This window comes from Diorhabda carinulata, chromosome X (assembly GCF_026250575.1).
Source record: "Diorhabda carinulata isolate Delta chromosome X, icDioCari1.1, whole genome shotgun sequence".
NCBI lineage: Eukaryota > Metazoa > Arthropoda > Insecta > Coleoptera > Chrysomelidae > Diorhabda > Diorhabda carinulata.
Window position 1 is genome coordinate 6,739,156 of NC_079472.1, and position 27,634 is coordinate 6,766,789.

The window sequence follows — 27,634 nt, forward strand, 5'->3', positions numbered from 1 at the left end:
GGAAAGTTGTTTGTTGAAAATAAAAACTCAATTTTAGTTATTCACCTTCTAAGGGTGATATTTCGGAAAGGGGTAGGCTTAGAAAATTTTGTTATAAAAAAGATTCATCTTAATTTTATAAGAGCACTCAGCTCCGCATAAATTTAGAAACACTTTACATATATATCAATATTTTCAGTTAAGATGAATTAACTCACCTCCACTGGTTAGGAGACCTGTCCCTAACCAATTTAATAGATTATCATAAATATAAATCTTATCCACTACTTTCGTGGAACCAAGTATAATCTCGAATAACTTCGCATCGGAGGTCACAAGCAGACAATTTAAAGGACCGTCGAATGCTAAAAACGTAGATCCATATGTATCCGTAAACTTCTGGAATAAATCCAAATATTCTGAAAAAGACGAATAGAGATGAAAAATATGAGCATTTACGATTAGATTAGTCTCTGAATGATGAACGAAAATTCATTTTATGAATACAGTACAATAGTTCAAAGCTCATAGTTACATTGTTGGCGGCCAAGGGGGCGTCGTGCCCTACTTAACGATACCAAAGTTCGATGGCCTTTGAGAAGCCAATCAGGCGCTTTGGCTTGAACCCAAGCTGTGAGGCTTGCCCAAGTGCTCAAGTCGCGTTCGTATAAGTGTAGGCGACATGGTGTGGAGATGGCGTCTTAGATGACAGTGTCCTGTTAGAAATCTGGTCACTAGTCGGATTTTACACCTGTTTAGTTGGTTTTCTCTTGCCTTGTGCCAGGTGTCTCTATCCATTGTTTCCGAGCCTGTCTTGTGACTAGACCGTTGAGAGACGCGATAGCCACACTTTAAGCCACACACAAGGATGGGTTCTGGGCCTTTCAGTTTATTCGCCGATCTCAGTCTGACGAGTGAGTCTGCCTCTTCGTTGCCTTTGTTACCCGAGTGACCCGGTACCAAAACGAGACGGATCTTGCAGCTATCACTCACCAGATTATGTAAGACTCTCGTGCACTCCAGCATTTGCCTAGAGCGCATCTTTTCAGCCGTTAAGGATTGTATGGCAGCTCTACTGTCTGAACAGATTGAGATTACTGTGTACATTTCTCCTGGAGCCGTCTGTGTACCAGGTGACTACATTATTCAGTATAGTGGGACTGGAGTCAACATCCCACTGCTCCCGATTATTGATACGCCTCCGAAACTTTATTATTAATGATCGCAGGCATTATTTGGTCGCTGCCCATCGAAATGATTGGGCATTCACCTTTGTCTTACGTCTAGTTCATGGCCAGAATTGTATCGTTCCCAAGGGTTAGAGGCCCAGTAGGACTTCAAGGGCCCTAGCTGAGGCCGTATGCATGAAACCTGTGATAGTGATACACGCGAGGCGCTGGAAACTGTTCAGTCACACTCTTGTCTCCGCTTTCTTCGTACAGAGCCACCACAAGATGGACCCGTATGTGAGAATACAGTACAATAACGAAGTAATACGTCTACAGAATTATTCCAGGTACCAATATAAAGTGATGTGAATTAGAAAATAATGACAAAACAAATTGAAAAAGTAACGACAATAATTAGAAAATAAGAAATGAAAAGGTTATAGTAAATGATAAAAACAAAAGTTTAAAACAAAGTTGAATTTTCAGTACTCTACTTTAAGCTAAATTAATTATCCTTACTTTAATAGAATATTTTCCAATTATCTAGTAATGATAGATATGACTCATGAGTATGAATAGGTAATGGCCATTGCTCCCGATTGGGATATTATACTTCACCACAATGCAACTATAACCCAGAAATTTTAGCTAAAAGCCACTGCAAGTTGGAAAATAATCGTGTAGACGCAAAAATTATGAACATTATGAAAGTAAGTCACATGGGTATTTATGGAAAGTGCTGTCAACATTTTTCGAGAAAAACAACAAAAACCAATATATTGATATGAACCACCCGCGCCTGAGAGTCACCTCAAATAGGCGAGCAGTAAATCCTCAAAAAGACGCTCAGAAACACGAACAAATGGCCCGATTCGTACTAAAGACTAATAATGATCTAGCCACATGTTTTCGAGGTCGAGAACTCCGAATATGAAGTTTGTTTATAATTAAATTTGAAGGAACCTTATCAAAAACGAATTTTAAAAAAAGTTTTCGATAAACATTGAGCCATAATTTTATGCGTTCAACTTGCGACAAGTTAAAAATCAATATTTCTCAATTAAAATTGAATAACATGTATAAAAAAAATTGTTCTCAATTATACATCACTACATATACGAGGATGTATTGATATCTAGTTAGCCTAGACCAGTTCCATGCATAAACAAAATATTGCGTTACCATAGCAACGAACAATAACTTATTAGAAGTGTCAGTGTAAAGGTTTGACGTCAAAAAAATGAACCAGTGCTACGCAATAAATGTCCACCGACGATATGATTTTATCAGAGCTCCAAATTGAGCTAAAAAAGATATCTGAAGCACTAAATATTTCATATGAACGCGTTCACCATAGAGTTCACGTCAATTTGGACAAGAGAAAAATTGCTGCAAAATGGATCCCCAAATGTTTGAATCCGTGCAAGGGTAGAAGCATCGCGTTCGATCTGTGCTCGATTTGAAAACGATGTAGACTTCTTAAACCGAATTATTACTACGGATTGGACTTGGATACATTTCTGTGATCCAGAAACAAAGCAACAATCGATGGAATAGCGACACTCTGGTTCTTCAAGACATGAGAAGTTTCGTGTCCAAAAATCTCTGGAAAGTTCTTGCTTCAGTTTCTTGGGATTGCCATGGAGTAATCATGTTTGATTTTTTGTATAAGGATAACTGGAGATTACTATTCGACATTACTGACTACTCTACGGGAAAAAATCAAAGAGAAAAGACGCGAAAAGCTATCCAAATGTGTTTTATTTTTGCAGGACAACGCCCCTGCACACAAATCTCATGTTATCATATAAAAAATTAGTGATTTAGGGTTTGAATTACTAGAACACCCCCCTCATTCACCAGATTTGACTCCGTCCGACTATCATCTCTTTCCTCAAGTGAAAAAAAGTTTGAAAGGTCGTAAATTTTCTTCCAACGAGGAGGTGATAAAAGCTGTGGCAGTATATGGTTTGCAGAGCAAGAAGAAGAACAGGTTCGCTGTAATAAATTTTGTTTGGTTCTATAGTAAGCTAAGAGTTTCTCAATATATCCTCGTACAGTCTAACAGTACATAGTTTGAAGAAGTTTTTTAGAGAATTCCAGCCCTTGATCTCTATTAGAAAAAATTAAAAACATGTCAATTTTTCAATTTCCCTGCAATTTGCAGTGTGTTTTTCGAGTCGTCTAGTTAGAGAAAGAAGACAATAAAGCTTACTCAACTTCGCGGGATAGTTGAATTCAAGTTTTTTTGTGTTTTTTCAGTTTTTTCAGTTGCCAAATACAAATATGAATATTTCTCTCAATTATTAAAAATAATTGAATTATTTAAACAGTTATAAAATTGTACCCTGGTGAGCAAAGGACTAAAGCCACGTCTATGAATAAATTAAAAAATAATAAATAATATCAAGCAAGTGTTACATTTTCCATAAAAATATTAATAAAATGTACAAAGCAGATAGGAGTTCCGATACTTTTATCGGCCAATCCGAAATGTTGAAATTTTTTTCTCATTACCCATGTAACTTGTAAATCAATCAATTTTTTCTGTTCAAGATTATAAGGTTAAGGTTAATAATTAATCAACGGATTTTAAGCTGGTTTGCTGGATGTTTCCGACCGTTTCTAAGCCCGCAATCCAAGATAATCTTAAAGTAGACATTAAAACGAACAAAATAAAAAACAATCATGTTATGTAATGAGGGAGAAATTTCCTCCCTCATCACATACTTCAAAAAAAAAGCTTGAATAACCCCGCGGGCTAAGAAAATTGGTTTGCGTAAATTTTTTCTGGAAATTTTCTATCGAATACACTTTAGAAAACCTTTTCATATCATAAGAGAGAAACAATAATTTTTTTAACCATTTTTACGGCTTTGCAAATCCCCGCAAACCTTGCGTTTTCAATTCCTATAGTTTTGAACTATCAACGTTGAGGGGACTTTTTAGATTGACTATTACTACATCGTCAAACGAACAGCTTTACGATATTTGTATAAATAGTTTCAACTAATCATTTCATTCATATTTCGATACACATAAAAAAAACCATATGAAAAAGATGACCAATGCCCATAGAAATTTTCCTGCTTAAATAGTCTAATACGTCTTGTGAACACCCGCTCAAAGTATATAGTGCCTAGCTGTCCTAGGTCTATTTGACTAACCATTTCGATACAGACATTGTTGACTTTAGATCTTTAACTATAATTCTTGGTGACTCACTTGGATTATTATATACAAAATAATATGTATTTGTCTCTCAGTCAAAAAATATAAGTTTAAGGAAAACGCCACAACTAATAATAATTGAAGATCAATCGGTTAAAATCGGTTAAGATCAAGATGCCTAACGAATGTCAAATGAATTACCATTTGCCCTTTTTTCAGATACCTAAAGATCTCCTGGTGTTACAGCTCGAAATTTTTTTCTATCCGTCAAAATCAGTGATTTTTGTAGATAAACCGCAAAATCTACAAAATTTGTCATTTCTTCATTGAAGAATTAATACGTGAAGCTATATAACAGTTCACTGTAATATGAGGATATAAATCTTTTAATGTCCAAAATATTTAGAGTGCCAGAAGGGACAAACAGACTTGTTTTAAGAAGAATTTTGTAAAAAAATTGTTAGAAACCTACTTTTCCCCCTAATGTGGTAAGATTTTAAAATTATTGGAATCTTAATTGTTTGAACCCATTGGCAATTGAAATAACTTTGAATTAAACGGCTTCTCTAGCCAAAAAATACAAACAAAAATTGTAAGGAGAGTTTCAAAGACGATACCAAAAAATACTTCAACTACTTGTGTTCAAGGTTCAATTCAGTTGAAATTTCTTCCGTGATGTATGGAAATGGGCTAGAATCTATTTATGTAAGATCAACTCAAAATAATGACGAATCAAAATGTAAGAAAGCTACTGCTAATGAACAACAAACTGAACACACGCCAAAAATAATTCCTCTTCTACAGAAATTTCACATTAATTCCTTGATTACTAAACTATAGAGGAATAGGACCTTTGCCCACTTTTGAACTGTCTAAACGGAGAAAATTTGCTCTGGTACCTTTGAAACCTATTAATACATAAGGATTAGAAGGAATGGGTTTATTATTGGTTTATAAATCCTGCCGTACATTAAAACAATTGTTATTTAATCCTCAAGATAAAATACCAGATTTGGAAAAGATAGGTATTCAAGAAAATAAGCTGTAATGATTGTGACAAAATGTATGTGGGACAGACAAAGAGATCCGTTAATGTACCGTTTAAGCTCATTTGCAATATGGACAAAGTGCTATTGCTTATAGCGAACTCTATAGTTTGTTAGTTAAGGAAGGATTGAAATTTTCCTTCGGTGAGGTTATTCTACTGGAAGAATCAGTACATGAGGATGTTTATTGGTGGGAGAATTTAGTATAAAATAGTTGAGTCGAGTTAATAGGTTTTAGTTTACCTTGTGTCTCTGAAGACGATAACTAAGAAATTCCTTGTGGCAAAAACTCCCCTGCAAGAAGTTAGTTAGTATGTTGAGTCAAAAAAGATTGAGCATAGGACACATTTCACTTAATCAAATATCATTATAACAGATGCCACCAAATGGGATAAATGTATACGGGTCAAGAGCCAAATAATCCAAAATTCCAAGCTGAAGTTATAGCTATTGGAAGGTGTGCTCAATAGAATTTGGATAATAACTACTGGAAAGGAGTTGAAGCAATCCTCTTCAATAGTCAAGCAACTAGATAATTGATTACCCGACAAATAATATAGCCTAGGCTGATCATACTGAATTCACTGTTTACATTGGTCCAGTGGGAAAACCTCCTTGGCGGGAATCTTCATATTAATTCCTTGACTACTAAACTATAGAGTGGGCTATAAGAAATTGGCCCTTTAAACTACTTTTACATCTGTCAACGTGATCAGCAATACCTGATTTTCCGGTCCGTCCATTTTTCAAATGAGTTATGTGCTCTTTATACCGGACAATAACAGATCTCTTAGTCTGTCCAATATACTTTCCGTCACAATCACCACAGCTAATTTCAAATATACAATTCTTTTCCAAATTTGGTATTTCATCCTTTGAATTACCAACAATTGTTGGATTTTATAAACCAATTCAAAACCCTTTTATTCTTGTTTATACAAAAGGATTGGAAGGAAAATTTAGCTGCGGTGATTTTCCGGTTTAAAGAGCTCATTTAAAATATGGACGGATCGGAAAATTAGGTATTCCCGATCACACTGCCAATCACAATTATGACATAAGTATTAATAATATTATATTGTAAAAAAATGTATGCAATAATAAATTATTGGATGCATTTAAAAGCATTGAAATTGTTAAATATAAGAGTAAATTGAAAAGGAACAAAGGATCAATTCCTTACAGCCCACTTTATAGTTTAGTAGGTAATTCAAGTTATTAGATTTTAGTTTACCGTCAGTTTCTGAATAACTTGGTTATCGAAACGCGCGTCAGACAGTGTAATTGTGATGGTGTAAACAGTGAATTCAGTATGAATCTCAACAACGGTTCCAGAAATTCTAACCCACTAAGTTGATCATGAAAAGTCTAGAAACAATAAGTGAACTAAAAAAATATACATGGGAAAAGAAAAGCAAAAAATTCAGTTAAAATAGATGCACATTCACCTCATAGGAGCGTTCTGATTCCTGGAAAGAACCACTTTATTTCAGATTTGAAGAAAGTAGAAGAAAAAAGTGTGTTAATAAAATGAATTTCGGATAAAATAATCAGTTGATTTGTATTATTTATGCTGGAGAATGGAATAAACATTTTATACTTGTCTATAAAATAATTTAAAATAATTATAACAAAAATACTTGCCGTAAGTAGGCCTTATGAAGTACAACATATTTCCAAAAATAGGATTAGGTGGTGGTCCAAGGAAGTTTTTAAAATTCTTTTTCTGTTGTTTCACAAGCTTTTTGTGGGAGATCATTAAAAATAAAAATGCTAATAATATAACGAGAACTATCAATGGGAATAACATGATAACGAACACTTTTTGAAAACGTTAATTGGGTTATAATGAATTTCTGTTTACTGACATTTTCATTTTAAACTGAAATCAACTTGTTTGTAACCGATTAAACTGAGGTCATGAATATTTATTAATTAAAGATGATGGCAAAATATAATGAATAAAAATTTATGTTTCCTATTGAACATCTATGTATAGAGTGGGAAATTCTCACCACAATAAAACATTGTGCAGTGTAAATAGTATAGAGAGACCTCTATAAATGGAAAATACCATGGCGAGCCATACCATGAAATTGGGCTTTTAGAAATGATAGTGATACCGTTGTATCACTAGTGTAGCATTTCTGTGAATCATTCGAGATAAATTTTATCAAATAATACTACAGATTTCCGATAGTACTTTGAATTCTCAGCATCGAGTAAAGCAATTTATCGTGCTCGATTGAACTAAAGTAAATTTTCAAGACCTGGTATTACGATGTACAAAGATAATGATAATCAGTGGAATATGTTAGTTATATGGAGGTATATACAAGAGGTGCAAAAGTTGCTAGTTTAAGTAACAAAAGAAAGAAATAATTCACTTGTTTTGTATAAAGCAGCACAAATAGAATGGAATGGAAGCACTATAATCAAATATAATTCATTCGTACAGGTTTTCAACGAAGGATTGATTTATAATTGGAAACCTGAATATTTTGTCCCATATAGTCTTCACTAATAGGTACAACTTTATCATAAATTCATATATAATATATAAAGATATTGAACCTTTGAGTTGGCATTTTTTGAAATAGTATGATTGAAATTTGAAGAAATTGCAGAAATTTTCCCCAGTGAATAAGAGACCTCTTAATAACAACTTGTTTTGAAAATCAATTTGATGCCGTTGGTAACATAATTTTGATCTTCACTTATTCACATTATTCCCTTTCGAAGAGTGGATTAACTTCCAGTCAGATATAATGGTCCAAGATGAATGAATGGCCATCACATTAACCTGAGATATTACCTTCAAATGTTTTCTAATGGAGGCATCAAAAATTGATTGATTATGAAGCACACTCTCAATATATGGAAAAATTTAATAACAATAACTGAAGATAGTTTCACGAAGATTATTCAAAAGATTTTGAAAGCAGACTTTATTACAGTTGACAGTTTTTAATAGGCACATAATATCGTCCCTAAAGGACTCTCTAGATGGTGGAAGTAAGTAAAATTCCTCATGACGTATACTTAAAGTAAATTCTCGGTTTTCCTTTGAAAAGTACAAACAGAATTTTAAATTCTAGCTAGTGGTTAAACACCAAGGAAGCGAATATATAAATTAGATATCAATAAATTCCCATTTCCATTAGGGACTTCAGAAGTTGTGTTTTCTCTTTCTAAAGGGTTGATCTATTCAAATTGTTAGCTGGAAAATGCCTTTCTTAGAAATTAGTGTGAATGAACTTCCCATATTTTTGAATTAACGTGTTACGTTCTCAAACTGACACCCTGTTCGGCACCGGGTCGCTTGTTGTTTGAGAACGGGTCACTTGCATTCCTAGAACACACAATAGAAGGACAAATGAAATAAAGTTACATCATTATCTTTCATTTTTTATCCATTGTATATTTATTTTATTGACTTATCAATTTTGCTACGGTTGCAAAACAAATGATAAAAGATATATTTCACCATATTTTGATAACACCCGCATTTTGTTGTTGTCTTCGTAGACTCAAGGTAATCTGAAATTTATTAATACTAATATATTAACAAAGAAATAATACCTTTTTTTTCACAGACTTTTTTATTTTTCAACGTATTCTTTCTTTATGTATATACGTTTAAAGTCTATTTATCGAACTAAAGCAATGATCAGTGCATGATCAGCACGTGAACATCCCGGGTGAAACGTGGCACGGCATCGGTATTGGTCCAAATCATAGAAACACAAATAAAAGGCCGCGAGCCGCCTCGCTGAAAAAGCCATTGGATCAGGCGTAAGACAGGGACAGTTTAGTGTATAATTTTCTTGAACATGTCTGACATGGGGACAGATGATGAAGTTGTTGACATTAGATATACTCCGCCAATGAGAAATAAAAAACTTCATTTTAACGCTAGCGGAAAACAAATAATTGTGAATATTTATAAAAATTAAATGCAAGAAAATAAAACATTAAAATTTCTTGAAATTGAAAATATTTTTCATGAAGCTATATATGGAAAAAGTGTATTCAACTTCTCAAGGAATATAGAATATAGAAATTGTCATTGATTGCAAGTTAAGCCACTTATAAATATTGACAACAGAGGCAGCCTCAATGTCATTTGATGGGGAATAAGAAAATGTGTTTATTGCGGTAGAAAATGAATAATTTATTTTATTGTTCCAGTAAATATATTTTCTTGCGATATGTGTATTCACTATTAGCAATAGTAAAAATTTAATGTTAATGGTACCTGATTTTTAAATGTATGGGTTCCATATTTTGGCCGTTCACTTTATATCTATTTTGAACGTTTACATTGTACATTTTTGTAAAAATAATTGTGTACAATTATTTATAATTCATATTATCAATCTGCTGTATGAAACATCAAATTCTATCCTGCTTCTCAAAATAGGCGTTTACGTATGCGATACCGCGCTCGACTCATGAAAATCTCTATCCCACAAGTAAACCTGTGAGGGTAGGAAACCGGGGAGGTCGCTGAGGACCAGATCTGGTGAATACAATAGGTAGCCATCAATAAGGAGTGCAATTCATGAATGTTTGTCACGACGATCTCCGAAGTCTGGGATGCTACGTTGTCCTGATGGAAAAGCAATTCCAATTCGGTCACTTCTTGTAATTTTTGCTTTCTTGTGTCAAGCAATGATGCGTGATACTCTCCTGTTATTTCATGAACATTCCAAAAAAGGTCAGTTTTCAGGCCAATGAAACCGATTTGCTTTGTCCCCTGTCTTTTGTGATCTATAGTTATATATCAATGCAAAATATCTGACTCATCAGTTGAACCTTGTCAATAAAGCCTAGAAAATGTTAATGCATTGTTATTTTGGTCCAATGTCTCCAACCCGGATCCTCACACTGTACCATTTGGTTAACTTTGTCGTTATTGATGTTCCTGCTGATTGTCATAGTTTAAGAGAGCCACGTTTGAATTCAGCAAAATTTTACGATCTCATACAGTATGAAACTCCTCTTACATTCGAGTTGGCGTATTGCCTTTCAAAAACAAATATTTAAAGTCAACTCAAGTGATTTGAGTTAAGTGTAAGTTGCTCAGTTAGATTGGCTTTGACAGAAAGCCTTTAAATGCTTCATTCATAATACTAAACAGTCAACAGAAGTTTTCAAAATTCCATCACTTTTTTCCAATTCCATTACTTCTTGGTGATAACATTGTGCATAATCCTTTTGAAAATTTGTGTATACTAAGCAAAAAGGACTTTGCAAGGTGCGATTCTAATCTTCTCTGTCTCAACACTTCGAAAACCAAAGTTTTATTATCTAAAAATGCATTGAAGCCTTTTTTACCAAATAACACCACCATTAACGTCGTGAAATCTGTAAAATTCTTAGGGCTTGCTGTGGATCATTCCTTGAAATATGAGTTACATATTGCCGCCTTATCTCCTCCTGTTTTGCGCTGAGATCAGTTTCCAAAGAACTGAACTTATCTATCTCCGTAACAGTCTATTGTGCCCTTATTGAATCGCATCTCCGATAAGCCCTTCCCTTCTGGGGTAAGTGTGGTGCGACTCAATCTGAACGAATCTACAAACTACAAAAGAAAGCTGCTGGATATTTACTCAGACTAAACAGCAGAGCTCATTGCAGGGGCTTTTTCAAAATATTGAAAATTCTGACTCTTCCTTCCACATTCATCTTTGAATCCATTTGAATCCTCCTCCTACCTACTCCACGTTCAGATTAGTTAAGGGTTCAATATTTTACAATGCAAAAAAACGCACAATCACTTGCCAATTGAAATCAAATCGATATCATCTTTTCCCGCATTCCGCAATAATTTCACAATTTTGGGTAAGTTTATTGAATCTATACACAACTTTCTTGACGGATTATTAGTACATAAAACAAGTTATATAATCTATTATTATAATGGTCTTCATCAATTTCTCATGTATTTGGTTTGACTGTTTTCACACATGACTCTACCACAACATTTTGTATTTTTTTTGTACTTATATATGTTTTGTGGTTCATTTTTTTTTCTCAATAGCACAACATTAGAGCTATCATTCAAATTTTTGCTTGGATGCGATCAATTTTATCTAAAATAATATTTTTTCATCGAAAAATATCTTTTTCCATTTAGTTTAAAGGGATATCGCCAATATTAGGAATATAGAGCTGATGTAATTATATTTTGCCTGTTTTGGAACGAAAATGGCGATTCCACATTAAAACACCATCTGTTAGATTGTATTAGAACTAAGAATTCAAAATGAAATTTCTTTATAAATAGAAAGTATAACTTATAAAACTTTTAGAAGATGTCACTGATTATATAACTCATACTGCAGTATACGGAATGTAGAGATGGAGAGTAAGCTTAGAAAGTTTCCAATACCAAAAGTGGTATATCTCATTAAGAAAGTGAAATAAAGTTGAAAGATTTAATTTTTTCAATAATTCAATACGGAAATTATGGAGATGTAACTATTCATGTAATACAATATAATTCGTTAAATATAAATTATGAAAATCAATGATTTTTTGTGAATTATTGTAAATGAGTAGAACTTGGAAGTTGTGATAAAAATTGTCAAATTCATGGACAATTACAACCGTTATAGCAAAAATTACACAATGAAAAGTTATCAAAAAATTATTTTAAATAAGATGCCGCAGACATTGTCTCCCTTTGAGCCCACAATATATGAAAGAAATATTTCTTCAGTTCTTAGAACTATATTTAATATTTAACTGTTGCTACACAGGCGCCTCCGAAACAACTTGTTCACATGGCGATTATCCGGCTTTTTTCCATTAATGCTACCTCTATATTCACACAAGCCTATGGAAGTTTTTCAAAGCTGCAGCTTCCTCATCAGCTTTGATATTGGTCCAGCCACCTAAATCTGTGTAACCAGTCGTCTCGAATTACAGCGTATCCATTTTGTAATTGCCTGATTATAATATGTTTCTAATGTTTTGAAGAAGACAACTAGAGGCTGCAATCTATAAGGGGTATGGCTGGTAGTTACAGCACTACCTCATTTTCGAGTGCCAAATTGATAGCCATCAAGCTTTTTTAATGCGTGATCGTTAAATACTGATAAAACTTCAGAGTCTTTATTTTGATTCAAGTATGATATAAAGTGTTTCAACCACTAAATAAAAAGATCGAAGTTGATGTATCCAATACTCCCATCAAATTTTTAAGTAGAACGGCATTGGCAAGTGCTGGGTTCGTCCTTTCTCGTTTAAAAATAATATTTGACTGAACGAAGTTGCCAGTAGAATTAGAGCAAGCAACAATTGTTGTGTTGACTCCTTTCCACTAGAAAGTGCGTCAATTTGATGTTGATTTTGTTGAATTCTTTGGAACGGGCTATTGAAATACTTTCTGCTTGTCGTAAACTTAAATTAGCCGCCTTATCTTCTTTGTTGGATTGATTTTTCACGTTTGGATCTAAAATATCGTATGGAAGCTTTCGTGTATCTTTTATCTTCTTTCCGAACAGCAGATTTTCCATTCTTCGGAAGTGGGAAAGTAGTTCCTCTTCAACTTTAGCATGTTAAGCCGATGTATTTCTATTCAGTTATTCCAACCGTTTAAACCCTTTCCCTCTTTTTCCCGACCTCTTATATGGCTTGTAAATGTTTTCTTATGTATTTGGCGTGTTTCATATCTTCGGGGCTCTATTTGCCATATTGCCTCTTTTGCATTGTTTAAATCTACACACAAAATAGTAAATCGCTGGGGAAATTTGAACGAAACCTACACGAATAATCGAGAAATTTTTAAATCGCAATTCAATGGTAGTACGACATAGAAAACGTGATATTTTTCGATTTAAAAATATTTCTAGCCTCTAAAAATTAATCACAAAGTTGGTCTAGCCTTTTAAATCGATAGAAAACATCATAACTGTGATTTCACTTATTATTATCACTTATTTCGTAACTAATTCCTTGAAACAAATTTTGCATTGATATTACAAACCGGAGAAATTGGTCATTGGTAATCAATCATGTTTTAAATATTTGGAACTTGGTTGACTAGAGGTTCTAAATCAGAATCCGCTAGGAAATTCTTTTCACCAATTAAGAAGCTTCCATCAGCTTCTCAGTTTACGGGAGTCTACAAAATCCTATTTTTAAATGCTGCAATGTCATTTCATGAGAAATCTTTCATTTGTTAGAAAGAAATTATATGACAGAAGCTGAAGCAGAAGTTTATGTTGAAAACATTGATTTTGAAATCATTTTAAAATTCCCAGAGTGTAGAGGAGACTTATTTTCTGAAAGATTACACCAATCATTATATGGAGGGATTAATTTTGAAAAAAATCAAAAAGAGTACTTCTTGTTTAGTACGTAAGCAAGCAATGTTTTCTAAAAACTATGATTTAATTGCAAATAGATTAATTTCATCTAGAGAATATGATGGTGGATGGGCTAGAACAAGAGTTCCCAAACTGCTCCCCTCCTGTGGGGGGCGTGGAGAAAGTCCAGGGGGGCCTGACACCAAAATAAACGAATAAAAAAGTAAAAATAATTTCCTCAAATCTTTTTTGATGATTATATTATTATAGAAACCTGTGTAAGGCAATAAGCAATCTTCCAAATATCTTTATCCTTATTACAACTAATAAATTTTCAAATTAACAGTTCCCGAAATTTCATTTTACTATGAAACTTTATCTAAAAAATATGCAACTATGAGAAATATAGTCAACTGTTTACACCAACCCTCACAATTATACTGTTTGCCTCGCGTTTCTATATCCAAGTTATCGTCTTCAAATACTAATGGAAAGTATATTGGGCAGACTAAGAGATCCGTTATTATCCGGTTCAAAGAGCACATAGCTTATTTAAAATATGGACGGACCGGAAAATCGAGTATTGCTGATCACGCTGCCAGTCACAATCATGACATAAATATTAATAATGTAAAATTGTTGTGTGACACATATTTTCTATACGTATTGTTGAGTTTATATCAAAGTTTGATCGAAACTCCAGTTTTTCAGCTATGAACTTATTGAAAAATGGATTTCTTCATCCCTATAATTCAATAGAATAACTTCGAATTTGGTTACAATTATCTAACACAAACTCAATCTAATTTCAATTATGAACTCTAAATATTGACCACGAAATCATTGGATGAATTTTAATTAAAGAAAAACTAAAGCTCATAGGTTTTGGTCACGTTTTACATCAGAGTTTTGTTCACTGGAAATTTCCAGAATATCATTAGAGAGAAAAGTTTATTCGATGCCAATACTAAAGGCAAATATCTGCCTTTTTCCATGTTTTTTCATGTTGAAAGTCTGATATATATATCTCTCAATAATTTCATACTTAGATTCTCATTAAAATTTATAATTAGAGATTAAGTTATCATTTGAAGTCTTAAGTAATATGTTCACGAGAAAAATATCCATTTAATATGTAGTAGGAAGCTATAAATGTTAGTTGTTTGATATTTGTGAGAATTGTATTTTGTATTTTGTTCAATATAACAAAGAATGTTGCAAGTCATATAAAAAAATAACTCGTTATAGCACTACATCTTAGTTTTGATTTTTTGTTATCATAAAGGAATGTCTTCTTGCTTCTGGAGTATTAACTTTTGAAATAGTTTTAAGGGGATATGTTATATGTAGTTGAGAAGTAGACGTATGCATGGTTAGATTCCTTCTTCTTAACAATTATATATACAAATATAAAATAATGTTAACAATTATTTCGACTCTATGCGGATTCTTTCTAATATTTGACATTGATGAGAGTGTAAATAATCGGTTATGGAAATTTCTACTGAATGTATTCTCAATGTAATACGTGACCAAAATTCATGCAATTCAATTTCCTCTCAACAAAAACTAAATTCAATTATTTCGCGGTCAATATTTAGAATTCATCATTAAAATTAGATTGGGTATACAATATATAGAAGACTAGCAATGCTGATATCAAATACATAGTCAAATTTAAAAATGGAAGATTTCTAATGATTTGTTATACATACGGAATATTCGCCAAAAGGTTCTTTTTACCTCAAACAACTTGTCAATTTCACTTGTGAGATACTGTGAGAGAAAGAACGGATTTAATATTATAAGTAAATTATAGTAGAATCCCATGTATATTCCGAGGAAAAACTTTAACTAATAGTCTCATAGTTTCCATATTCTATATTCTTATAATTTTTAACTATACAGATTGTGTCTAAAGTAGATGAATACGTCTCTATGATAGGTGAAAAACTCTGATTATTTGGCATTAAATCAAAAAGTTTACACACTTTTTCACGATTTTATCAATATTATTCATAACAACTGTGAACAAATTTCATACGAAGATGTTTTTGACGCTTATATGTCTCATGGACTTATTTTTCATCCAAACTTCCTAGAGGGCGTTAGTTTGAATTTTCTTTATTAGTACCATGTGCGGTATATGTCGCTCTACGAATGGATTGCCGATTCCAGAACTATGATAGTGACATTTGACCTTCTTTGAGAGGGAATGTTGTCAACAACAATCTGTCGACCATTTTAATAGAAGTAATTAGATTTGTAGGCGAATCTTAACCAAGTCGCTTGGTGAATCGCTCATTCTCAATCTACTTCTGTACGTGTATGGCAAGTATGGCAAGTACCTGTGTAACCGGGTATAGTGGTGGAATACCCTGAAATCACCCTTTACAGGTCAATTTATCTATTACGAATTAAAATCAGTCCTAAAAGGTCCTAGTTCCTTGGATGTATTGTTTGATAAGTTGATATTATGGTTAAAACCAAGTAAATCCCGAAAATCTAATGAAAGAAGAAAAGAATAAATTTCACTAAGATGGTTGATATCTGGCTTTTTGTTGATACATGTTGAGAGATGTAGGCCATTTGTAGGAATTTTCTATTTGTTATCAATACACGTACAGCGTCAAAACCCATCTAATGATTAGCTGAATTAACATGATCAGCTTGTACACATCTTTCAGGATGTAATCTGTATCCAATATTATGAAAAATGATTCTATTGGATAAGGATATTGAGGTGTGACCGATGTATTATTTGTTACAGTCTTTACCTGGAATACTGTAAACAACATTAGTAAGTGGTTTATGTTTTACTTTGGAAAAGACAGATTTGATTGTTAACACTGTTAGCTTAGCAATCTCTTCATTCACAATATGAGGGAACCCGATAAGGTAGAAATGCAAATAAAGCAATAAATGTAACACATTTCGCAACAATAGCGGAGAGATAGAAATATCCTTTATCGTGATGATCGCTTGTACAAGGATACGGATTAATTTGACCATTTCAACAATAGTTTCTGTAAATGACGATTCTAGAAGTTCAACATCATCCATGTTCAAATTTCTACATTCAAAAGTCGGTCACGGGACGGAGCACATTCAGAATAATATTTACGTAACTTTTCTCAAATTTCTCCACGTGAAAATATTTAATCAACGTTCAACATTCCATATTCAGAAGATACCTAATGTCCTATAGTAATAGTGGACAAATAGTTTTTAAGGAAATGTAACATTTTTTTAAAAAGGAATACTAATAGCTACAAAATTTCAATTCATGTTAACGTTTCTACTCGAGAAAAATCACAAAGTTCGAGGCTTATTGAAAAATTGCTATGAATTCTTCACAGAACATTACCCGCTTTGTCTAAGGATATAAAATTCTTGACGATAACTTGTGAACGTGTTTCCAGTTATTACTAAGCCCTCGAATCACCGCCTCCATTTTTAATTTAAAGTATTAAGAAATTTTTAATAGAATTTGCATCATTTTAAGCAAAAAGCATCACATTCGGCTAAAAAATAATGATATTCCAATTACTATATGCTTCATTAAGAATAAGACTTTTTCTTTCAATTTTCCAATTTCTTACGACATCTATCACCGTGATGTTACCAGTACCACATTTGAGAATTTCAATTTCAAAGTACTACACTTTGAAATGTCTTTTGAAACTGACGGGCACATTTGATTCAATAGTTCCAGTGGCCGATATGGTCTCTATGCAGGTCTTTATAAACGTTGCAAAAATTGCAATTTTGGACTACTATAAACATATTTATATAAACAGAAATACATTTTTTATCAATTACAATGTTCCTCTGAAATGAAGCATAGATTATTTCGATTATTTCCCGACTAGAATTGCTTATGAAAACCCGATAAGTACCGTATTGCTCCTAATAACCGTTCCTAGAACGTTAATAAAATTAATTAGTGTGAATACTGCTGCAATTGGGATACTTGCGCAACTAATCGCAACTTCTTTCTTAAAGGCTTTACTAAATATACAGACCACAAAAATTATCGCATCACTGGTATTTTAGGATATTTTTAATACTTAATTTTAGTTTTTTGAGACAATCTGTATATGTATCAACTAAGTAGATATTTCTGGTTTCCTATCATGGGCAAAAAAATATCACAATTTCTAATAAATTTTTTTGGAAGCAAAAATGCTCGATTAAATCATTTCTGTCTTGGAGAATGCATTGAGATCGAGAGCTTTCTAAGCAAATTTATTTTGTTAATAATGGATGTGCCTACAAACAGTTCAAGGTATACGAGCCTAGAGGTCCACGTATCACCAGAGAACATCGAGTAGCAAGATTTGAATTTGCTCGAGAACACGCAAATTAGAATATTCAAGATTGGTTCAATATTTTATTCACGGATGAAACTAGATTTTGTCTGTATTCATCAGATAGGCGTGTACCAGTTTATAGGCGACGGCGACGTGGTGAACGGCACGATCAGGTTAATTTTTGTCAAACTGAGAGCTTTGGTGGTGGTTCTATCATGATTTGGGGAGGAATTTCTTTCGAGGGTCACACGGAGTTAGTACCAGTGAATGATGGAAGACTAAATGTTAACAGGTACATAACCAATATCCTAGAACCCCATGTAGTGCACTATATGCCTCATATCGGTGACAACTCTGTGCTAATGCACGATAATGCTTGTCCACACGCTGCTAAAGTGATAGATGCATGTCTGGAACCATCTAGGATGGCAAATTCAGCAACATCCGGCACCAATAAAAACACTAGATGATCTTCAAAATGTTCTTTTTAATTTCTGGGAAAATATGCCGCAAGGATACGTCCAGAACCTGTTTAGAAGGCTTCCAAGACGAATGGAAGCTGTAATTAGAGCGAGGGGTGGCAACACACGCTATTAGAAATTCATTGGCTGGTTTTAGTTTGAGCACCGTTCATTTTTTTGTATAGGTGTTTTGTACAATTTTCTATGTTTTGGTAAATCAAACTTTTTGTCCTGTGTAGATTAAACCGATATAAAATAAATGTTGCAAAAGGCGTATCTATTAGTGTTTTAATTCGTAATAATAATAAAATTCGAAAAACAGGCAACACATTTAAAATATTTAAAAAATAATGAGTGATAATTTTTGTGGGGTGTATAGAAGTTTATCAAATTTATTATTATCTCATATAAGATTTAAAAAACTTTATTTGTAAGATCCAGTTTCTTGTCGTCTCCTGATAAGTTAAAAATAATGTATTCAAGTGAGAGAGGATATTGATCAACGAGGCAATTTGACAGTATTTTGTGGTTACGACAAGAGATGAACAAATGGGGGATAGTGAAGGACAATTTAGGTTCAAGGATGATGAATTAATGATACACACACTGAATTGAATGAATCTGAGGAGATAGTAAATGTGTTTTGATGAAAGAAAAATTATCTTCTTATCCAGAGAGGAGGTTTGTTGGGAGAATTTCAATATTTCAAGAGCGTTGTGCTCAATTGTCATTTACCCATCTTCTGCAATTTCATACTTCGAAAGCCTCATTGGGAAGAGCAGCAAATACCCAAATTACAAATCCAGAAAGGCAAGTAGAATCTGTTCTACTGGCTTCAACATTCTAGTCATCATCATATTGACTTCTGGAGTATTTTATTTTTTTCACTGACGTGAGCAAGTGGAGCATACCATATATACATTTCATAAAATTTAGTTTCTCTAGTTTAATTTTACTCAAGATATAGCGTGTCATCGAATTACTATTCTCAGTATTGTTGATTCAAGCGGATGCAGTACATGGATACTTGTAATAATATCTTATACCAAAAACTGAGCGAATAAATTTATTGAAAAATTCGGCGTCGAGTCCCCTGAGACTATAATATTATATATACCGCTTTAATAATATGTTTCTTGTTAAGAGCAATCTTTCGAGAAAAACCCTTCTATTAGTCCGCTCGAATACACCAGATATTTTAGCAACTTTATTTGATTTCTTTACGTCTTTGTTGATACGGAAAATCTTCGAAAACATGCACACAAAATATTATGGCTTTATTCTGGAATATAAGTAATCGAATTCAATATTCAGGTATTCAGCAGTCGCAACAAAGAAGTATGATATATACCGCTAGGGCTAAGGGTTATTTTCTATTAAAGTAGGTATAGGAAGTCTGAGGAAGACCAGCCAATGCTGATAATGTTCACGGGCTTCGATAAATGTTTTTGACACATGACAATTCCGTTTATATCATGAAAATACGGAAACTACTGAAAGCCTTTTTGTCATTTGTCCGGCATGGCATCAAAATAGTGCAACACGACATATTTTCTTTTAGACGGCATGTATCTCATGTGGAATCACGGTACAGTGCAAAGGATATGAGAAATTGAAAAGCGCCGTCCTAGTGACCAGTTCTCACCACCCGGACGGGGATTTGGGGACTGGGAATGGGAAGTGCCGTAAGAACATGAAAAAGAAATAAAATTTTATTACTACTTAAAATGGGAAGTAAAACAACTCAAATAACTTACGATGTCTTAGTAACGTGGTGTGCATTAAAAAAACATGTTACACAACAATTTTTATTAGTCACTACGTTCAGACGCATTTATGGTGCAGGCATACAAGCTCAAAATGGTGTCAAACCTCCGACTCCATTAATGCAGCTCTAATTTTCCTGAAAATTCAGAATTAAACTCATCTCAATATCAAGATCTATATAGTGGCAAGGTGTGCAGATTGTTTTTAAGGGGTGAAAACCACCCCTTATCGAAAAATACCCATATTATAGTTTTTCCTACTTTTTTTCCAATTCAAATATTTTTCGTTTATGCAACATAAATATAGCATATTGTATTATAGATAATTCATTTATTTCGAAGTATCAACCCTTAAGAATCCTTAAAACTACCCTTCTGATTAAGGGAAAAATCTTTTAACGATTGAAAACATGGCAATTCCATTTTTACTGTGAAAAGTTCATAACAATTTAATAAAATTTAATTGGTTATTAATTTTTATTATTTAACCCTTAAAAACTGCCAACTTTAAGATTTTGCATTCTTTTTGATGTTAAAATTTCTACTTAAGGTAATTTTTAATTGGCTATGCCTTGTCAACCCTTAAGATCCATCCCCACTTTTTAAAAATCCAATTTCTAGCTGCTTCATTTTTTTTAAATAAAAAAAAGTATTATTTAATGCTCATTTTTTTCAAAATTATACACTTCTAGTCAGCCAAACTTTCAGATGTCGTGAATAACATTCAAATAAAGTATTTGGTACAAGGAATAAGTTTAATTTTGATTTTCAATGAAATGGCGTTAGTCTTAGTGCAATTGTTTTTTAGCTTTAACTATTTTACATCATATCTCACTGAAATTCTAGTCCAAACGACTTTAATCAATGGTTGTTTGGAAGGTCTTTTTAAGCTCTTTAAGAAGTATTCGATGACTTTTTGTTGAAAAATCTACCCATCTCCCGTTATTTGAGGTTAAATGCTCAATTACGTAAAACAAAAGCTATTTAAGTATCTTTAGGTAGAACATTAAGATCTTAAAATATAGCTTAATTTCTTTGTTTTTTTATAAGCTTCATTTTTGTTCATTACACTTTTTTCGATAAAATGCATCATTACAGAGTTATACGTAAGAAACTATTGAAAATTCGGTTTTTTACGAAAAATCGTACATTTCAATTGCGAATAACTCAAAAACTATTGATGTGTTGAAAAATTTTAAATCCATCCGATTATGGATTAGTGGAGCCTGGGGCTAAAATCGACCCGGGGCTCACTTAAGGAAATCAAAATCAACTCAAACTCTTTTAAGTGTAATATATTAGTTTTAAATAAAATATAAATTATAAGTAAAAATAAATTCAAATCTTATTTCATGAACTATATAAAATTAAGTTCATCTGTCTAAATAACGGCGTATAATGCCGTCAAATTCATAATGATTCGATTGCTTTCTAACGAATACTTTCTCGCATTAGACTTTTAAAAGTATTTATAAAAATAATAAATTTATAAAATGAGGTATTTACGCCTATGGTAGATCTAACAAAATTGTAGGGTTTTTATATAAACTTCAAATTATGAAGACTTGGTTACCGAAACGCGCTTTAAACAGTGTAATGCTGTTGTTGCAGTGTGTTGCATGCTGCATGTTGAATTTGAAATTCTTGTGAGGAAATTTTCTGATTACGCATGTCTACACAATAGAATATTTGATGTCATCATTGTATATAGGTCTCGGTTAGATATGTCTTGTCCGTTTAGCTTTCGGAACATTGGTTGGAAACATTGCGTTGAAGTAAAACGTCTTCAGATTTCATCTTACCCAATTTAGCAATATGAACTCAAGTTTTCACGTGTTGGTCTATTTGAAATTTTTTATCGCATGATATCTGCTATATATATCACATTGAGAAGCAACAATCTAACTATTTAGATATAATTTCGTAACAAATAAATTTCAAATTTAAATAAAAGCTCTCCAAGTATACGAATTATTTGAAATTTTGAGTATGAAAAAATGAATGGAAGCTGAAACACCATATACATTCTTCTGTATTTTGAGTTATACGTTCCTAAAAAAAACTTGCACAACAACAAATTATACTTACTATATCCACGCACGCAGATCAGTACACTTTTCCCATATCCATACGTAGTTCTTTGTTTGGCTTAATCCATACTGAGGCACAGCTGACTTTAGGAATTCTACCAATCAAAATTAATAATATAATTCTATAAACACTATAAATATATATAAATAATGTATAATAAATAAGAGCCACAAATTGGTCTCCCTATGCACACTGCCCAACCGAATTCATTATTTGAAACGGCTTATTTTGAATATCAAACTTAGAACTGCAATTAGAGTAATTGCCTTAGAATTTATAAAATTGTTTTTGTCTTGAAGCGCCTGTCAAAGCTCTACATTCTTCAACATTTGTTCATTTATGCAAAATATGCTATTTACTAAGAATATATGCGAATATTTAGAAAAATGCATATAATATTCGAAATATTTGAAAAAATACATATAATATGCGAAATTTGTAAAATATGCGCTTCGCTTATTTGGATTTCTTGAGTCATAAATGAATCTTTTCATAATCAGTTTTTTCAATCCCATTATTTTCTTGTGTTTTCTGTTTTATCGGTATATTGGATAGAATGATAGATCAAATATTTGATATCTTTTATATCCCTCGACATATATCCAAATTTAACAGTCGTTTATCCGAACGACCAATCGATACATATTTCAGTTATATATCTACAAATGACCAGTTTTCTATTGAAATTGGATATTGCAATAATAAATCAATTTTCCACGTTTCAAATATCTAAGGATGATCCAGCATTTAATGGTCCAGTAAGCGATGTTTTGTTGAAAAACCGTTCGAATACGTCATTAATACATCTCGACCGGGTTAAAGGGATCAATAACTGTCCCTTGTTACATATTAATGCAGGTCCAGTGATTTCGTATACGTGTGGTAGTAGTACTATCGATATAATGAAACGGTGTAAGTAGGGCAATGGTGATTAGAGACGTCCAGTAAATTGAAAATATATTGAACCATAAATTTATAGTTACTTCCAATTTTCCAAAAATATTGAAGAAAGAAAGTAAATATCTTAATAAGTTGAGTTGAAATTGTATGAACTCAAAATACTATAGAGAAAAAAGTTAACAAAGAAAACATTGTTTCTAGAAGATACATCTTTACTGCCATTAGACTCAATAAAATCGACGGCATTGAGGTATCTCTCATGCTATTTAGCTAAAATTTTCAAATAGTCTATCGACCTTTTCTATTTTGCCCATTAAAACTGAATACTAAAAACAGTTACATTGATTCTCTTGTCAGCCATTTTATTCTTATTATATTCTATTTTTAGTTACTATTGTATTTATGTTCATCGTCAACAATATCAATTGGTTTTTGAGTGAAGTATCTCAATATTCCAAATTTTCCGACACTAAGTGGAAATCCGAGTGTACGAGTCTGGCGAGAATGATATGTGAGAGAGTAAATATCATTCAAAGTCATTAATTTTTTTCAACGGTTATTTTTGCACGATACAGTCTTGCGATGTCGTGTTGCCTTTTCAGTTGACAATCACCTGAAACTTTAGTTCAAAGATTAGATAGATAGATAGTTTATTGACCCTATTCATATACATTGAGTACATTTAAAGTCAGTTTAGTCAATACAGCCCGTGACATCGTGACATGATTGTCTGATTATAATATATAATCCATCGATAATCGCAATATACAATGGGGTCCATATGTAAGAAATAAATTCAATTTTAGCGTTATTATGTATTATGTGAAAAAACCTGAAATAAGTTGATTTTTTTTTCTTAAATTGTCAATTTACAGTACGAAAATATCATCCCCCTCCAGCACCTCCTATGAATTATAAGAACCAAAAATTTTAAATAAGAAAGTGAGTCATTTGGCACCTTGTTGAAAAGGGATTTCAGTCTTCTGTTCAGCAATATAAAGTTTTCTATAATTGGTGCAATAATAACTGAGAAAATTAATTTTTAGATGTTAAATTTTGGTAATGTCTCACAAATTCACAAAAATCACACAACTTTAAGTGAAATGAAGATAAAAATGGCGCGATTTTGGAATTCTCGTAAAACATTTTGTATGACCTCAGGGGTTATTTTGTTAAATTCTACAATTAAAGTCAAATCGGGGGATCTAGCCGGCCAATAATTCAATTGTTGATGATAACAGCATAAATGTTAACCTTTTTAGGATATTGAGTATGAGTCTCACCCGTCCAGTGAGGATTTTCGCTTCTCCACTATTTACAGTTCTGTTTGTTAACCATTCCGTTTAAATGAAACGTCGCTCTATCAGAAAACACAATTTTGTTTATGCAAATCTGCGTTCAGTCTTTCCATCATCAAGCTCCCCTTCCCTCCCCACACACCTTTCCAAGTCTTATTTGTTGACGGCCCTTAGGAGCTCTGCCGTTTTTTGCTTTATCGCTTCCATCGACTCTAACTATTCAAGGAAATCTGAGCAGATCCGTTGACGCAAGAGCTTTTGGTCATGAGTCAGATTTTCGCACAGACTTTTGTCATGTGTAGTTCCTCGTGTAAAATTTTTCTAGCCGTTTTTTTATCGGCGTCTACAGCCTCGACAATCATCCGGATGCTCATTCGACGATCTGCACGCACAATTTGGTTGATTTTGGTGTGGAAGTGAAACAATTACATGGGCGATCTGAGTGCTGGTCACTTTCAGTAATCTCTCGGCCTTCACTAAAGCGCTTACACCACTTAAAAACACGCGCACGAGATGGAGAATTGTCTCCATAGGCCCCTTGCAACAATTTATAGCACTGAGTCGGAGTTTTCTCCAATTTAACGAGAAAAAAGCACATTCGATTCAAACCACTACTGCGCAAATACTATAATAGTGACGGAAACGTGCTTTGGGAAGTGCATAGACAAGATATCTAGATACCTAACGCACTACTAGTTTTTTACCTCATGCATCTAGGGCTCAGTTTCGTTATTTAATAGCCAGACCTCGTATAATTTATCGAAAGTTCTCTTTCTGTTGAAATCATTATCATCAACCGCGTAAGTGCGTCTTGAACATAATAATACGATAAGTTGTTGAAATAAATTCCATTAAACATGAGCTTAAACTGTCTCTCACATATAATAGATGCGTGTAAACCAAATTCCTCAAGTAATTCTCCTACACCTAATAAATTAAGAATGAAATGGGAAATAGGCGCTTAGATCTCGAAGCTGATTCACAAGAGTGATGTAGGTATGTAAAGTTTCCATCTCATCTTTATTCATGTCGAGAAAATCCTTCTACCAACAATTTCCTAAGAAGCCACACTCTATTAAGGTGATAATATCATTCGTAATTTATAGGAGGTAAACAAAATCATTTTGTTAATGCCGAACTAATAAATCTCGATTTTTTCACTTTAGTGGATTGATGATCTTGATTTTAGGTCTGTTCTAATGAATAATGTGTTTCTCAAACAAAAGTTATTTGTGTGAAGTAACTGATTACCAGTTGAGAAAAATGTTGGTGATCTTCTAAAAACGTCAATTTCACTCTAGACACGAAAACAAATGAAATTTTCTCTACTCTCACTTTTACTAATTAAAACATCAAATATCAATTACATTAGGTTATAATAGGAGTGGATTATAATTTAACATAGTACTCTGACATGATGTATCCACTTTAAAACTTTCTTCCATGTCATTTCAATTGGATCAAATTGGCGCCTGAATTACATAGAAGAATTTTTTTATTCACCTGAAGTATTCACCAGTATATGATTTAGGGTTTGTTACATTTAGATCTTTACCCCGGAAGTGGAAAACACCATGTCACATTTTTGTATTTGGTGAGGAGAGGTAATTTTCCATATTATTGACCTATTAAAATTTGTTTCTTCGTTTATAGAATTTATTTATCATAATTTACTTGAAATATCACCTTTTTTGTGGACCTAGTACTTCTGGACATGAAAAATGATTTATGGACTTAATGTAACAGTATAATTATTGTTTAAAAAAGACTATCCACTATTTGTCCAAATTTTGATGGCTTTTTTATAATTTTTGGTATAATAATAGGTAACAAAACATTAAATTGGATACACTGTAATAGAAAACATTATTTTAATCATGTAATGAATCAATGTCGTTATCACTGTTTTGATAGTCTTGGCTTTTGACATTGGTTTTGGAAGGGCCTTATAAATAAAATAAAAGGTGAAAGAGAAATTAAGTCATTGTACTTCTGTTGAGAAATTGGGATAACTTCCTTATTTAGAAGATTAAGTGGAAATGTAAGCCCATTCTCATCAAATCTTTTACTTTTCCTTGTGTTCCTGTTGAGGTCAACTGCTTGAAACTCGCCGTCAAATGATGATTTAAAGAAAAGGTTGTCAATTTCTTTCTGTCTCACTTGAATGTGAACACAGTTAGACATAAGAAACTTCTCCTTATCTACAGTTTATTCCTATGTATATAAGATGCGTTTTTTCCTTTAAACAGTGCATTAAATTGCTTAAAATTTTCTTGCACCATATTGTATACATAATACTCGCACCATCAGTTGCCAATCCCAGGTAGTGAGTATCGTCAGGCTGTTAAGGATTTTCCGTTTCCTTTCAATGAGAGCATGGATATTATTTGCTTACTTATGGATATTTTTTCAATACCCAGAAAAAACACAAGATTATGGAAATATTTTTGTTTTGGCCAAAGCACTTTCAATTCTCTGACCAAAGTGTTATTTAGTCAACATTTGAAGTGGGACTTGTCGGCCCATTTCAAAATAGCTGATGAAATTTCCTATCCACCTCTACCAGCTTTAAAATCGTCTCACATCATGCAGTGTACATTTTTATCGGATGAACCATAAAGTGTAAAATTTAGTTTATAAAAACTTGATCCATTCGCTAGTTAAAACTTTGTGTTTATGGTTTGTTTTTGCCATTTTGGTATCATCACTTTTTAGATTGTATCTTTTTTGATTCAGTAATGTGTGAGTCATATTCAGTATTTGTTGTCTCTGTCTGAATGGCTTGAACAGTTATCTTCAAATCTGGTCTGAAGCGAGTTGAACGTTTCACTGGTGTCTACCTCTGGTGGCTTGAAAGATAGCTTAACGGTTTTAACAAAAACTTAAGAAACAGTAATCTTAATATGTTGCGTCTCCTAGGAATAAAATGTTCCATATTACTTTTTCTAAAAATAAAACACTTTTCCAATAATCAGATCACTCTTCTGATAATCAATAACAGAAAAATTAACAGAATAGACAGTTCTCCCAACACAAGTATAAACAGAACTATATCATTATCTTGTCTATGATACAAGCAGTAGTACATGGGGATGTCATAGAGAGAAATGCGACACAAAGTC

General features: G+C 32.8%; 2 protein-coding genes across 2 annotated transcripts in view; one reads left to right on the top strand and one right to left on the bottom strand.

Moving 5' to 3' along the window:
- Positions 1-7,199, bottom strand: part of LOC130902146 (cytochrome P450 4c3-like) — a 41,410-nt gene extending 34,211 nt beyond the window's left edge. The window contains exons 1-2 of the mRNA XM_057814013.1: positions 7,010-7,199; positions 198-398 (exon numbers count right to left, since the gene is read on the bottom strand). Coding sequence (XP_057669996.1) covers positions 198-398; positions 7,010-7,175 — 367 coding nt within the window. The 5' untranslated portion in view covers positions 7,176-7,199. The remainder of the gene's footprint in view (positions 1-197; positions 399-7,009) is intronic.
- The window catches only part of LOC130900753 (ly6/PLAUR domain-containing protein 6B-like), a 317,692-nt gene that overhangs the window by 34,033 nt on the left and 256,025 nt on the right, over positions 1-27,634 (top strand). The window lies entirely within an intron of this gene.